General features: G+C 38.4%; 1 protein-coding gene and 1 long non-coding RNA gene across 3 annotated transcripts in view; one reads left to right on the plus strand and one right to left on the minus strand.

Moving 5' to 3' along the window:
- Positions 1-561: 561 nt before the first annotated feature.
- LOC140717400 (uncharacterized) lies at positions 562-15,409 on the minus strand. 2 transcript variants are annotated; one of them, XR_012096537.1, is made up of 4 exons: positions 15,277-15,409; positions 8,369-8,512; positions 3,615-3,719; positions 562-2,516 (listed from the first exon to the last, which is right to left on the minus strand). It is a non-coding gene; the product is annotated as an uncharacterized lncRNA (long non-coding RNA). The 2 variants fall into 2 exon arrangements; XR_012096536.1 differs by lacking the exon at positions 562-2,516 and having other exon boundaries at positions 2,591-3,719.
- Positions 15,410-15,549: 140 nt separating this feature from the next.
- The window catches only part of LOC140717397 (T-lymphocyte surface antigen Ly-9-like), a 55,520-nt gene continuing 55,199 nt past the window's right edge, over positions 15,550-15,870 (plus strand). The window contains exon 1 of the mRNA XM_073030946.1: positions 15,550-15,730. Within this exon, the coding sequence (XP_072887047.1) occupies positions 15,685-15,730 (46 nt within the window). The 5' untranslated portion in view covers positions 15,550-15,684. The remainder of the gene's footprint in view (positions 15,731-15,870) is intronic.

The raw sequence follows: 15,870 nt of genomic DNA on the forward strand, positions 1-15,870 counted from the left end.
TTGAAGCTTTGGACACTGCCTCACTTGTTTTAATATATACAGTATTTCTGTTTTTGCACATTTTTAAATAATCTATTCAATATATGTAATTAATTTACTTGTTTATTAATATTTTTTTTCTCTCTCTGCTATATTATGTATTGCATTGAACAGCTGCTGCTAAGTTAACAAATTTCACGTCAAATGCCGGTAATAATAAACCTGATTCTGATGAATCTATGAATTCACTACTTTTTTTAATGGCATTTTAATTTATTTTTTTTATAAATACTTATTGTAATTTAAGTTTGATATCATTATGTATTGCATTGTACTGCCGCATACCAAATTTCATGACAGATGCCAGTGATATTAAACCTGATTTTGATCATATGTACACAAGAGAACATCTGCAGATGCTGAAAATCCAAGTAACACACACAAAGTACTGGAGGAACTCAGCAGGCCAGGCAGCATCTATGGAATAGAGTACAATCGATCTTTCGGGCCCAGACCCATCAGCAGTACTGGTGCATAAGGGTCTCAGCCCGAAACATCAACTGTACTCCTTTCCATAGGTGCTGCCTGGTCCATGAGTTCCTCCAGCATTGTGTGTGTGTGTTTGATAGTATGTACATTTGAAGTCAGAAGTTTACATTGTTATGATCCAGCAACAATAAATATATAATTGAGATGTTTTTATAACAAATAAAACATTTATTAAACACTGCTACAAAAAACCCAAAAGTAGACAAATGACTAACTTGACTGGAAGTCGGCTGCTGTGCGGCAGCTTGAGCAGTTCTTAAAGCGATAATGCAAAAACAATTCTTAGAAGTATTAATGTGAAAATCCAAAGTTTACACAGTCGCTTGGGAGACTTTTCCTGAAATAATTTAAGTTCTCCTTCATGGCATTACTACTGATCCCAGTCGAAGTATGCTTTGATCAAAGGATTTACGATGAAGAAAATGAAACGGCTTAAAGGCACTGACCTTTCCTTGGTGAAACTCTGCATCCAACTCTTTCTGCTCTTTTGGCAAAGCAGGAGTTAACATGGACACACATTACTAATTCCTCGAAGATTAAGTAAAGGTCGAACCGGTTTCACCATCAACACCAACTTTCCCGATCCTTCGGGATTTCCAAACTTCGATGAATCTTCACTCTCCACTGCTGAACTGGCAGTATTGTAGCAAAACTGCCAGCAATAACCTTTGAGACTTATGACAGAAAAGTGAAACTCCACTTTTAAATGAAACTGCATCATAACATCGAAATACACAGCAACATGGAGTCACTGAACGAATTCAACCATGAACTGCCCCCGTCACGGGGCGGGGTTCTCCTTTTATACCCTGCTGAAAAAAACTATCACATGTCGTCTCACTGGCAGGAAAATGACGTCACTCCACCATTATCTCATGTCCAGCATAGCCTCAATTACATCATGGTCACATGACAGGTACAAGATACCCACTGGTACGTAACAACATACACCTTAGCCAAATACATTTAAACTCACGTTTTTCACAATTTCTGACATTTAATCCTAGAAAACATTCCCTGTTGTTAGGTCAGTTAGGATCTTTACTTTATTTTAAGAATGTGAAATGTCAGAATAATAGTAGTGAGAATGATTTATTTCAGCTTTTATTTCTTTCATCACATTCCCAGTGGGTTAGAAGTTTACATACACTTTGTTAGTATTTAGTAGCGTTGCCTTTGAATTGTTTAACTTAGAGCAAATGTTTTGGGTAGCATTCCACAAGCTTCTCACAATAAGTTGTTGGAATTTTGTTCCATTCCTCCAGACAGAACTGGTGTAACTGAGTCAGGTTTGTAGGCCTCCTTGCTCGCACACGCTTTTTCAGTTCTGCTCACGAATTTTCCATCGGACTGAGGTCAGGGCATTGTGATGGCCACTCCAGGCTGCTGGGAGCGTGGCCTGGTGATCTGTGCGACGGACGCCCCACTCTCCTTCTTGGCTTTCCACAGCAAGTCCGCCCGGGCTGCCACCTTCCGGGGGTCGCTGAAATCCGTGTCGCACAGCAGCAGGCGTATGTCCTCGGACAGCTGCTCCAGGAATGCCTGCTCAAACATGAGGCAGGGCTTGTGTCCTCTGGCCAGGGACAGCATCTCGTTCATCAAAGCCAAAGGCGGTCTGTCTCTCAAACCATCCAGGTGCAGTAAGCGGGCAGCTCGCTCATGCCGTGAGTCCAAAAGTCCTTATGAGCAAAGCTTTGAATTCTGTGTATTTGCCGTCTGCTGGGGGAGACTGTATGAACTCCTCAACCTGGGCCACTGTTTCCTGGTCGAGGGAGCTCACCACGTAGTAGTAACGTGTGTCTTCTGAGGTTATCTGCCGAACGTGGAATTGGGCTTCTGCTTGCTGGAACCATAGGTGAGGTCGCAGTGTCCAGAAGCTTGGCAGTTTTAATGAAACTGCATGAACAGATGTGGCGTTGTTCATCTTCGGCCCAAATATCGTTTGGGCCGTCGGGGTCACCAATTGTAGCGGTGTGCTACACGCAGCGCTGAAATAACAACACGTAGTCGATGAGCTGTAGTTGCAAAAGAGATTTATTCGAACTTCGTGGCCTCGCTTTAAAGCCTTCCTGATCCCGCCCTCCCCAGGCTGGAATGCTGTAGGAGGCGAGTATTCACAGCCCCATCCCGCACGCGGGCTTTTCCCCTTGCTGGTGAAGCATGCTTGGCGCCCTCTTTGGGACCGGCCTCAATGCCGGCGTGCGCCGATTTGTGAGCCGGTTCGAGTGTGCTCGGAAGTGGGTCGCCACAAGCCGCTATTTAGTCTAGCTAGAATACAGTTGACCTCGGAATTAATTAGGAGTCAAATCAGCAGGTTGTTTTGGGAGGGTGATGTCATTAGCAGTAGCTGCCAGCTTTCTTTTGGCTGGCTTTCTGACTTTGGGAGGGGAGGGGGGGTGTCTTTTTCTGGGAGCTGTTTTGTGATGTTAGCCAAATCTGTTGCTTGGATACCCTATTTCAAGGCTTATTGTTTGGTTTTAATGCTCATTTTACTGGTTATTACTTTAATTTCTCTATTAAGAAGTATTAATAATGGGTCATACTATTAACTTACTCAGTCCTAACGTGAAAAGATTAAATCACCCTGTGAAGCAGAATAAGACTTTTGCCTAGATTAAAAAAAACTTAAGGCCCCAATTACTTTGTTTTACAAGAAATACATGTACGCAATTATGACAACTGATGTCTTTTCAGTAGATGGAAAGGACTACATTTTTACTCCTCTTTCCAGGCTAAGTCTAGAGGTGTTTCAATTTTTATGGATAATACAGTTCCCTTTGTCCAACATAGTGTTTAATACTAATGGGCGTCTTGTCATAGTGTCAGGAAAATTAGATAATAAATTAATAGTATTTGCCAATCTGTATGCTCCAAATACAGATAATCCAGGACTTTTTGAGTTTTTTTTTCTCGTTTCTGCCAGATTTGAGCCTTTACTCATTGGTGATGGGAGGAGATTTTAATTGTTGGTTAGATCCAGTTTTAGGTAGGTCATCCTTTAAAACAGCGACACTTAACAAATCAGCTTTATTTATTCAATCTTATTTAATGAAATGCACTATCGTTGAGGTAATGTTGTTTCTTACATCCACTAGATAGGGAGTATTCATTTTTTCTTTTCATGCCCATCATACGTATTCCAGGATTGATTACTTTTTTATTGATAGTCAAATGAGTCCTTTAGTTCGATTCTGTGAATACAAAGGAATTGCTGTTTCAGATTATGCTCCAGTACTTTTATCTTTAAATCTCTCTGGTCTTCCTCAAATAAATAGATCTTGGCATTTTAATTTAACTTTGTTACCTGATAAACATTTCTTAAAATTTCTGGAGAGACAAGAATACTTTGGAAGAGACTTCTAGTCTTATTATATGGGATGCCTTTACGGCTTCTATTAGACGTCAAATTATCTCCTATACTGCAAGTGTCAAGAAAAAAGCTAATAAAGAGGGAACTAAGTTGGCTAATCAGTTAAAACAATTAGACCAAAAATATGCCTTGGCTCCAGATCCTGCTTTATATAAAAGGCGTGTTGAAATTCAAACTAAATATAATCTTTTAACATATCCAATTGAAATTCAACTTTTAAAAAATAAAAGTCAACTTTATATCCAGGGAGACAAAACACGTAAATTGTTGGCTAACCAATTAAAAATCTTTATAGCTAAAAGACAAATTAAAGAGATTTGTAAAGCCAATGGTGATAGAACAACTGACCATTTAGAAATAAACAATATTTTTAAAGAATTTTATTCTAAACTTTATAGTTCTGACCCTCCCAAAGATAACACTGTAATAAATATTTTTTTAGATCAATAAAACATTCCTACACTTTCTGTTGGTAACCAACAGCAGTTGGATCAACCTATTTTGTATGAGGAAATTGCCGAGGCTGTACGTTCCTTGCACTCAGGGAAAACTCCGGATCGTGATGGATTTTCTGCAGAATTTTATAAGGCTTTTTCCTCACTGCTTATACCTCATTTATGTGCATTTTTTGAACTCCTTTAATTTGGGTAGGTTGCCACAATATTTTTTATGAAGCTTCTATTTCACTTATCCTTAAAAAGAATAAGAACCCACACTCTTCATGCAGACCAATTTCTTTACTTACTGTTGATACTAAAGCCCTATCTAAAGTTCTGGCTCGTAGGATTGAAAATATTTTACCAACTATCATTTCTGATGATCAGATGGGATTTATTAAAAATCGATATTCCCGCTTTAATATTCATCATTTATTAAATGTTATTTATTCCCCTTCTAAGGAGATGGCAGAATGTGCGATTTCATTGGATACTGAGAAGGCTTTTGATCGGGTTGAATGGAATTATTTAATTTTGGGCCCCATTTCATTCAATGGATTAAATTACTTTATCTATCTCCTTCTGCTAGAGTCCTTACTAATTTTGAGTATTCCAAACCTTTTAAACTTCAATATGGAACTAGACAGGGTTGTCCCCTGAGCCCTTTGCTCTTTGATTTGGCTTTAGAAAGCCATTGCTTTTTGAGAATCTAATGATGTTACTGGTATTCTAATGAGAGGGACTGTTCATGAAGTTTCAGTTCATGCTTATGACCTCTTGCTTTTTATTTCTAATGTCGAGACTTCACTACCTCCTGTGCTTTCTCTACTTTCTTGTTTTAGCCAGTTTTCAGGATAAAAACTGAATTTACATAAAGTGAACTTTTTCCACTGAATTTAAAGAGCAAACACGAGGAAATCTGCAGATGCTGGAAATTCAAACAACACACACAAAATGCTGGTGGAACACAGCAGGCCAGGCAACATCTATAAGGAGAAGCACTGTCGACGTTTCAGGCCGAGACCCTTCATCAGGACTAACTGAAAGGAAAGATAGTAAGAGATTTTAAAGTAGTGGGGGGAGGGGAAAATGCAAAATGATAGGAGAAGACTGAAGGGGGTGGGATGAAGCTAAGAGCCGGAAAGGTGATTGGCGAAAGTGATACAGAGCTGGAGAATGGAAATGATCATGAGAGGGGGGAAGCACCAGAGGGACATGGAGAACAGGCAGAGTGATGGGCAGAGAGAGAGAGAGAAAAAAAACAAACAACTAAATATGTCAGGGATGGGGTAAGAAGGGGACGAGGGGCATTAACGTAAGTTAGAGAAGTCAAAGTTCATGCCATCAGGTTGGAGGCTACCCAGCCGGTATATAAGGTGTTGTTCCTCCAACCTGAGTTTGGATTCACATTGACAGTAGAGGAGGCCATGGAAAGACACATCAGAATGGGAATGGGACGTGGAATTAAAATGTGCGGCCACTGGGAGATCCTGCTTTCTCTGGCGGACCGAGCGTAGGTGTTCCACTGAATAAATTGTTATCAATTTATACTAACCTTCCTTTTAAATTTGTAAGAAATCTATTTACCTACTTGGGTGTAACAATAACCAAGAATTATAAATATCTATTTAATGAAAATTTTCTTACCTTACTGAATTTTGTAAAAATTACATTATCAAACTGGTTGCCTTTTTCGTTATCCTTGATTGGCCGAACCAACTCTATTAAAATGAACATTTTACCTAAATTTATATACCTTTTTCAGGCATTACCTGTTTTTATTCCTAAATCTTTTTTTGACTCTCAATTCTATGATATCTTCTTATATATGGAAAAACAAACATTCTCAACTAAATAAAATTCATCTTCAAAAATCTAAGAAGAATGAAGGTTTAGCTTTACCAAATTTTAGGCTTTATTATTGGGCAGTCAATATATGAAATCTTACGTTTTGGACATATTATATTATCCATGAGCACTGTCCGATATGGGTTACTTTGGAAGCTAATTCTGTTAATAAATTTTCTATCTTTCTCTTCTCAGATCCTCACTCCCTTTATCTTTTAGTAAACTAACTAAAAATTTGGTAGTTAAACATACTTTGAGGATCTGGGTACAATTTAGGAAATTATTTGGTCTGTTGAGATTTTCTTTATCTAGTCCCAGTTGTTCTAACTATTTTTTTAAACCTTTACTTTATTGTCAGCAAACAATTGATACTAGAGCGTACAATCATCACAGAGATATTTGATTCTGCACTTCACACTCCCTAGAGTACAAATCGAAGTAAATATGATAAAAATTTAAATTATAAATCATAATTAGAAATAGAAAAGGGAAAGTAAGGTAATGCAAAAAAAAAACAAGTGACAGGTCCGGATATTTGGAAGGTACAGCCCAGATCTGGGTCAGGATCCGTTCAGTAGTCTATCACAGTTGGAAAGAACCTGTTCCCAAATCTGGCCGTACAAGTCTTCAAGCTCCTGAACCTTCTCCCAGAGAGGGAAGTGGGACAAAAAGTGTGTTGGCTGGGTGGGTCGTGTCCTTGATTATCCTGGCAGCACTGCTCCGACAGAGTGCGATGTAAAGTGAGTCCAAGGATGGAAGATTGGTTTGTGTGATGTGCTGGGCTATGTTCATGATCTTCTGCAGCTTCTTCCGGTCTTCCATACCAGGTTGTGATGCACCGTAGAAGAATACTTTCTACGGTGCATCTATAAAAATTTGTGAGGGTTTGAGGGGACAGGCCAAATTTCTTCAGCTTTCTCAGGAAGTAAAGGTGCTGGTGAGCCTTTGATGACCAATGCAGTTATCAAAGAATGGGATAGATTGGGTATTGAATGCTTCCAGGATTTGTTTGTTGGAGGAAGTCTTCTTTCGTTTGAGCAAATCTCAGCGAAATACAGTTTACCCAAAACTTATTTGTTTCGTTATTTACGAATTAGAGACTTTCTGCATTCTCAACTATATACATTTCCTATAAGTTCCGATAAGGACTTATTAGATGTTAACTTTTAATTTGAAACCTTTTTATAATGGTTCAATATCCAATATTTATGGTATGTTGCTAGGAATGAGAAACACTCCTATAGACAAAATTAAAAATCTTTGGGAACAAGATTTAAAGACTTCAATTTCTGAGGAAACTTGGAATGAAATTTTTAAATTGGTTAACACTTCATCATTATGTGCCCGTCATTCCTTCTTACAATTTAAAGTGGTTCATAGGGCTCACGTCTGGAGATAAGCTATCTCACTTTTATTCGGATATATCTCCTTTCTGTGATAGATGTAATAATGGAGAAGCTCCATTAATTCACATGTTTTGGACACGTCCAAGTCTTGAAAGATACTAGAAGGAAGTATTCCAAACTTTCTCGGTACTATTCAAGGTAAACTTTAAGCCTAACCCTTTGACCACATTATTTGGCATTGTTGGAGGAAAAGACTTTATTTTGGAGACACCTGATTTGCATATTTTGGCTTTTATTTCTCTTATAGCTAGGAGGGCACTCTTGCTTAAATGAAAGGACACTGTTCCGCCTACTCATGCTCAATGGTTACGGGATGTTAGGTCATGCTTAAATTTAGAAAAGATCCGTTGTTCATTTTTTGTATCTAGCCAAGACTTTTATACATCATGGGGATCATTCTTGAGTTATTTTCAAAACCTTTGATTTGTTGTAAAAGTACAAATGGTGGCTAATATTTTATAATATAAGGGCTTTTCCCACTTTTTTCTTGCTTTTCCTAACAGCTCTGATTTTGGTAGTGGGTTTAGATTTTTTATAACAAAATTATATTTCAATATTATGATCTAATTTTTATTAATGCAGGGTTTTGCGATTGTAACTATTCTTAACACAATGTATTTGGTATTATTTTATTTTTTTTCTTTTTACTTACATATCTTCTTGTACTCTGTATTCTTCTATGTAGAAACTAATATGGAGCAAGGAAGAAGCCACTGCTCCAAAACCGCCTTAAAAAGCCACACTACAGTTTGCAAATGCATATGGGGCAAAGATCTTACCTTTTGGAGAAATTTTTGGCCATAATGACCATCGTTATGTTTTGAAGAAAAAGGGTCAAGACATCAGTAGTTCAGCCACGTTCCCTTGGCCTTTTTTGGTACAGGGACGATGTTGGATAATTTGAAACAGGAGGGCACTCCACACTGGGAAAGGGAGAGATTAAAAATGTCGGTAAACGACTTCCGGTAAGACGGTGATTGTTTAGTTGCTCCAAACTTTTGTTCCGTTATTCTTCCTACCTTTGCACTATGTGTCTTCCTTCTTAAACCTTAGTTAGGTATTTTATTTGATCTCCTTTACCTGCCTGCGAACACATCTATCTTATAATGGCTAACAAAGGTACTAAAACCGGGAAAAAGGAAGCTTCTATGGCTCTGTCGGCTGAGATTCTCGCTGTTCTGGAACAACATCGACAAGATACTTTAATGGATTTTAGAACTGAATTTAGAACTTCTTTCAACCAGCTGAATGTCAAACTGGATCAGATTAATGCTAGAGTGGATGATCATGCTGAACATTTAACCATATAACAATCACAGCACGGAAACAGGCCATTCCGGCCCTCCTAGTCCGTGCCGAACTCTTAATCTCACCTAGTCCCACCTACCCGCACTCAGCCCATAACCCTCCACTCCTTTCCTGTCCATATACCTATCCAATTTTACCTTAAATGACACAACTGAACTGGCCTCTACTACAGGAAGCTCATTCCACATAGCTATCACTCTCTGAGTAAAGAAATACCCCCTCGTGTTTCCCTTAAACTTTTGCCCCCTAACTCTCAAATCATGTCCTCTCGTTTGAATCTCCCCTACTCTCAATGGAAACAGCCTATTCACGTCAACTCTATCTATCCCTCTCAAAATTTTAAATACCTCAATCAAATCCCCCCTCAACCTTCTACACTCCAATGAATAGAGACCTAACTTGTTCAACCTTTCTCTGTAACTTAAGTGCTGAAACCCAGGTAACATCCTAGTAAATCGTCTCTGCACTCTCTCTAATTTATTGATATCTTTCCTATAATTCTGTGACCAGAACTGTACACAATATTCCAAATTTGGCCTTACCAATGCCTTGTACAATTTTAACATTACATCCCAACTTCTGTACTCAATGCTCTGATTTATAAAGGCCAGCGTTCCAAAAGCCTTCTTCACCACCCTATCTACATGAGACTCCACCTTCAGGGAACTATGTACTGTTATTCCTAGATCTCTCTGTTCCACAAATCTCGCATTTGTGAGATTTGTGTGTCTCTTTATCTCGCATTGACGTAACTTCTGAAGATTTAAAACGCCGTGTTCAATATCTTGAAACTCTCTGCTCCAACCTGGAGGAAAAGAACAGTAAACTCTTTTCCAAAATGGTGAATCTTGAAAATTGGAGCAGACGTTGCAATCTACGAATTCTTGGTTTGCCAGAGGCCACCGAAAAGGGCTCTCCCGTTGAATTTTTTTCCAAGTTTCTCTGTGAGATTTTCGGGAAAGAATTTTTTCCGACTCCACCTGAGCTTGAAAGGGCACACAGGATCTATGTTCCTCGAGCAATTCTAAGTTCCCGCCCACGGCCGATTATTTTATGCTTTCATCAATATCAGGTGAAAAACCGTTTGATGATGGAGGCATGCCGCAGAGGTACTTTCGCCTTTCAAAATACGGTCATTCGTTTTGTGGAGGATTTTGCCCCCCAGGTTCTGAAGATGCGTGCTGAGTTTAAAGGTGTAATGAAAGTGCTTTTTGATCATGGATTCAGACCCTCTCTTCGAAACCCTGCCGATCTTCGAATTACGCTTACGGAGATTATGAGTGGTTTAAATCAGTGAAGGAGGCTGAGGCGTTTGTTGGAAGTCTTCCAGCCACCTCGTCTTCTTCAGAACCAGCCTGACCTTCTAAATTGGTTGATAAGTACTTCCCGAAGTAAAACTGTTTTTTTCCGAACTCAGACTTTGCTTGAATAACTCAGTCATTATCTATTGAAACTCTAAGGGCTGTAGTCAATCTCTCCCTGGACTTGGTGCATTTTTCTAAATAGATAATTTAAGTTTAATGTTTCCCTGCGAACTTTTAGATTTTACCTGTGTAATCTATTCTACTTTTGTATAACCGTATCTATAGAGAACTACAATTGTCCTTAACTTGTTTTGGAGGCTTGGAGTTCTTATTGAAGGCCTCCATGTTGGTTGATTCATAGTTTAAGTTTTGCTTTCTTTTTTCTGTAAATGGTTGATAAGGACTCTCTTTGAATTTTATAATTTCCCCCTTTTCTCCCTTCCTTTTTTTTTCTTTTAATCTTTTATAATTTTTCGCGAGTAGGTTAGTTTTAGTCTTCTTCTGATTTTCTTTATATTAAGTTTTATACTTCTGTTGAAGATGTTCCTATTTATAATTCTGTTTTCTAGTGCATAAATTAGTTATTATTTGTTATATTATTTATATGGAACTTTTGTTAACAACACAGAACTGGAAGTCATACTTGGGTTAATTTTTTTGGTAGAGCTAGCTGCTTTTTTAGGTAGCCGTCTAATTTTGGGTTGCAAGAGGGGGTGGGTTCTCCAGTTCCAACACTACTCACTGTTTCTTTTGTTTTCCTTTGTTATTCAGGACATGTCTCTGTTTTGATTCTACGGATCTATGTTTACATTTTTGCTCCCAGACTGTTATTGTACTGCTTGATTTTTTATATGCCTGCTACCTTCTATGCACTAACAATTGATAATGATTAATTCACTTAAATTTGTGAGCTGGAATGTAAAGGGATTGAATCATCCTGTTAAAAGAAGGAAGGTATTCTCGCATATTAAACAACTCAAAGCTGACATTGCTTTCCTTCAAGAAACTCATATTCGTAGTTTTGATAATTCTCGGCTTCTGTCAAAGTGGGCGGGTCAGCATTTTCATTCATCCTTTGCTGCCAAAGCTAGGGGGGGTCTCCATCCTTATCAATTCAAATATTCCTTTTGAACTCCATAATAAGATATCTGATACAAATGGCCGTTTTATTATTGTTTCTGGCAAATTATACAATACTAAAGTTGTACTAGCAAACCTGTATGCTCCCAATTTTGACGATGTTAATTTTTTTGAACGTTTTTTCTCCTCACTACCAGATTTAAACTCATACTCTCTTATACTGGGTGGCAATTTCAATTGCTGGTTGGATCCTAATTTGGATCGTTCGTCCTCTGTTACTAGACTACTTACTAAATCTGCCTTAGCTATTCACTCTTTTCTCTCTAATTATGGCATCTCTGATATATGGCGTTTCCTTCATCCTACTGAGAGACTATTCTTTTTTATTACACGTTCACCATACCTTTACTAGAATTGACTACTTTTTACTCGATAATCAACTTATTCCATTTGTCTATTCTTGTGACTATCAGAGTATACTAATTTCTGATCATGCCCCAATTACTTTGTCTTTAAATTTTCCTGGTCTCCCTCAGAGGAATAAACACTGGCGTTTTGACTCGACTTTATTATCGAAGATGATTTTCTAAAATTTATTAAGGATCAGATAACCTTTTATTTTAACTCCAATACATCATCTGAAATGTCATCCCAGATTGTCTGGGATGCCATGAAAGCATACTTGAGGGGTCAGATAATCTTCTATACAGCAAATCTTAATAGAAAGTCCTGTGCAGATCGATTAGACCTCATTAATCAGATTAAGGAACTGGATCAACTATATGCTCAAACTAAGAATCCTAAATTATATAAGAAGCGTGTAGAACTTCAAACTAAATTTAATCTTCTGTCTACTCAACCTGTCGAATGCCAACTTCTTGAAAGTAAGAGTCGCTTCTATATTCATGGTGACAAATCTGGTAAATTTCTAGCCAATCAGCTGAGACGTTCCAAAGCCAAACAACATATTATAAAGATCCGGAAGGAGAATGGAGACTTTACATCGGATCACTTAGAAATCAATGACGCATTTAAAAATTTCTATTCTCGACATTATTCCTCTGAATCTTTGAATGACAATATCTCTGTTGATCATTTTTTAAATAATCTGAATATTCCTTTGCTTTAATCTGATTTTAAAGCCAAACTTAATGCGCCTATATCATCAGAAGAAATATCTTTTGCAATTTCTGCATTGCCTTCAGGGAAATCTCCTGGACCTGATGGGTTCCCCGTAGAATTTTATAAATCATTCTCTTCACTTCTTTCTCCTCAGTTATTCTCAGTATTATCTGACTCGTTTAATCACGGTAAATTGCCACCCTCTTTTAATGAGGCATCTATTATTCTTTTATTAAAAAAGGGTAAAGATCCAACAGAGTGTTCCTCGTACAGGCCGATTTCTTTGCTTAATGTTGATGGTAAAATCTTGGCCAAAGTTTTGGCTTATAGATTAGAAACTGTTATTCCCTCTATTATTTCTGATGACCAAACTGGTTTTATTAAAAACCGTCTTCCTTTTTATAACATTCGGCGTTTATTTAACATTTTATATTCACCTCCAACTGGGATTCCTGAATGTGTTATTTCCCTCGATGCGGAGAAAGCATTTGACCGTATAGAATGGAACTACCTTTTTGCAGTTTTAGAAAAATTTGACTTTGGTCAAAGTTTTATATCTTGGATCAAATTGCTGTATTTTGTGTCCTACTGCCTCTGTTTTGACTAATTTTCAGAAATCCCAGTTATTTAACCTCAAACATGGCACCCGCCAGGGATGCCCTTTAAGTCCCTTTCTCTTTGATTTGGCTATAGAACCTTTGGCGATAGCATTTCGAAATTGTCCTGAATTGACCGGGATTTGGAGAGGGGTTGTTGAGCATAGAGTTTCTCTTTATGCTGATGACTTATTACTTTTTCTTTCAAATCCGTCTACATCCTTACCTCCAATGTTTTCACTTCTTGATCAGTTTAGCCAGGTCTCTGGCTATAAACTTAATTTACATAAGAGCGAACTTTTCCCAATTAATAAAGAAGCACAAGAATTAACATTTCGTGATCTCCCTTTTAAAGTAGTTCATAATCAATTTACTTATCTTGGGATTACAGTCACAAGGAAGTTTAAAGATCTCTTTCGTGAAAATTTTGCCAATCTTTCATATACTATAAAACAGAGTCTGTTACAATGGTCACCTCTAAGTCTTTGATAGGTCGTATCAATGTTGTTAAAATGTATGTTCTCCCTAAACTCTTATATTTATTTCAATCAATCCCAATTTTTATTCCTAAATCTTTTTTTGATTCCTTAGACTCTATTATTTTGTCATATCTGTGGAAGAATAAGTGCTCTAGAATTAATAAAGTTTATCTCCAAAAATCTAAAGAAGAGGGTGGCATGGCTTTACCTAACTTTTGTTTATATTATTGGGCAGCCAATATTCATTGTCCTACCTTTTGGTCTTTTTTCCATGGCCAACCCGAGTGCCCTAATTGGGTGGCAATGGAGTTGAGTTCCACTAAGGATTTATCTATCTCTGCACTTCTTGGCTCTGTACTCCCTAGTAGTTTGCCCAGATTAATTGTTAATCCTCTTGTTAGACACACTTTGCGTATATGGGCTCAGTTTAGGAAGTTTTATGGTTTCCATGGTTTTTCCTTTTCTAGCCCTATCTTACGTAATCACCTTTTTTTACCTACTACGTATGATTCAGCATTCCATGATTGGTATAGGAAGGGCATTAGACATTTTGAAGATCTTTTTATTGATAATCGCTTCGCATCTTTTCAACAGCTCTCTGCTAAGTTCAATCTGCCCAATGCTCATTTTTTTAGATATCTCCAAATTAGACCTTTAATTTAATCCTTTAATTCCTAACTTCCCTGAAATGCCTGAGAAAAATGTTATGGATTTATTTCTTTCTATTAATCCACTAGGTAAAGGTTTAATATCATTTATTTGCGATAAATTAGCATCCTTACAGCGTGTCCCTGTGGATAAAATTAGAATGGCTTGGGAGCATGATTTAAATATCTCCTTATCTGATGTTACTTGGGACTCGATTCTCAAATCGGTTAATTCAACCTCTCTTTGTGCTCGCCATTGCCTTTTGCAGTTTAAGATTGTTCATACAGCCCATATGTCTAAATCTAAACTATCTCGATTTTACCCTAACATTAGTCCTCTCTGTGATAAATGCAAAAGGGGCGAAGGCCTCTCTCATTCATATGTACTGGTTTTGTCCTAGCTTGGAGAAATTTTGGAAAGATGTCTTCATAACGTTATCTTATATTCTGAATCACCACCTAGAACCTAACCCTTTAATTGCTTTGTTCGGTTTTTTGGGTGAGACAGATTTATGTCTGAGTTCGACTAAGTGTCGAATATTATCGTTTGCATCTCTCCTGGCTAGACGTTTAATCCTCCTTAGATGGAGGGATGTTGCCCCGCCCACGCATGCTCAATGGCTTAATATTATGTCCTGCTTAGACCTTGAAAAAATTCATTATTCAGTTCTTAATTCGGATACAAAGTTCCATAAGGTCTGGGGACCTTTTATTGAATACTTTCATAACCTTCCTCTTAACTAAGTTTTTTTTTCGGTCCCTTGCTTTCAGCTCCTTTTTTGTTGGTAGTAGATAGATAGATAGATAGATAGATACTTTATTCATCCCCATGGGGAAATTCAACTTTTTTAATGAAGTAGGCATTCATATCTTCTGTTGCTAAGTGTATTTACAGTTTTGGGGGTTTGAATGTCCTGATTTATACTCTCTAGATTGTGTTGTGGTTGGTCTGGAGTTCTTTTTTGTTGCGGGGTTTGGGGAGGATACTAATTTTACATATCTTCAATTTGGGTGCTTTCTCAAATATCTTCTTTTGTATTATATTATTATTGTATGTTTATTTTTGCACTGTATTAATGTTCTTCATTTCGATCTGGGTTTTTTATCTGTAGCGATGTAGAAAATGTATTAAAAAATGTCGGTAAACACACCTGCAGTTGTGCTGAGTAAATTCTGAGTACCCGCCCTGGGATGCCGTCCGGTCCTGCAGCCTTGAGACGAGCCACTCGATGGAAACATCTGCGGTCCTCAGCTTCAGAGGTGACCAGGTTGTAGCGGTGGCTGCGATTTCCTACTCACCTCACGGAGCTCGTCCTGAGGCTGCCGGAGGCCGACTGTGAGAGTGAGGTAGTGAAAGATTGAGCGGTGTGGGGGTGGCATTATGGAACAGACAGGACAAGGGCTGCGGGCAGTGACAGGGCGGCGCCTGACGGAAGCCGCAGTCTCATTGAATCCCTGCCGGCCGGCCGTTACCGGAAGTCTCTTCCGCGTGTTTCTCCCGACGTTCCCCGAGAATCCAGGTCGCCTGAAGGCCCTCAAGCTGCGAGGCTCTCGTCAGGATGGTCTGGTCCGTGCTCTGTGTTACTGCCTGGGTCGCCTGTGTGGGTAAGGTCAGATTGCGGTCACCGATAGTGGTTAGAGAACTGGTTGTACAGCGGCGAGGCAGTTTACAGTGATTGCTTTTCAACGCATTGTGATCTGAGAGGAACGATTGACCGCGCCCTCCCTCCTCAGCCACCCCGAGC

This window comes from Hemitrygon akajei, chromosome 27 (assembly GCF_048418815.1).
Source record: "Hemitrygon akajei chromosome 27, sHemAka1.3, whole genome shotgun sequence".
Lineage (NCBI taxonomy): Eukaryota > Metazoa > Chordata > Chondrichthyes > Myliobatiformes > Dasyatidae > Hemitrygon > Hemitrygon akajei.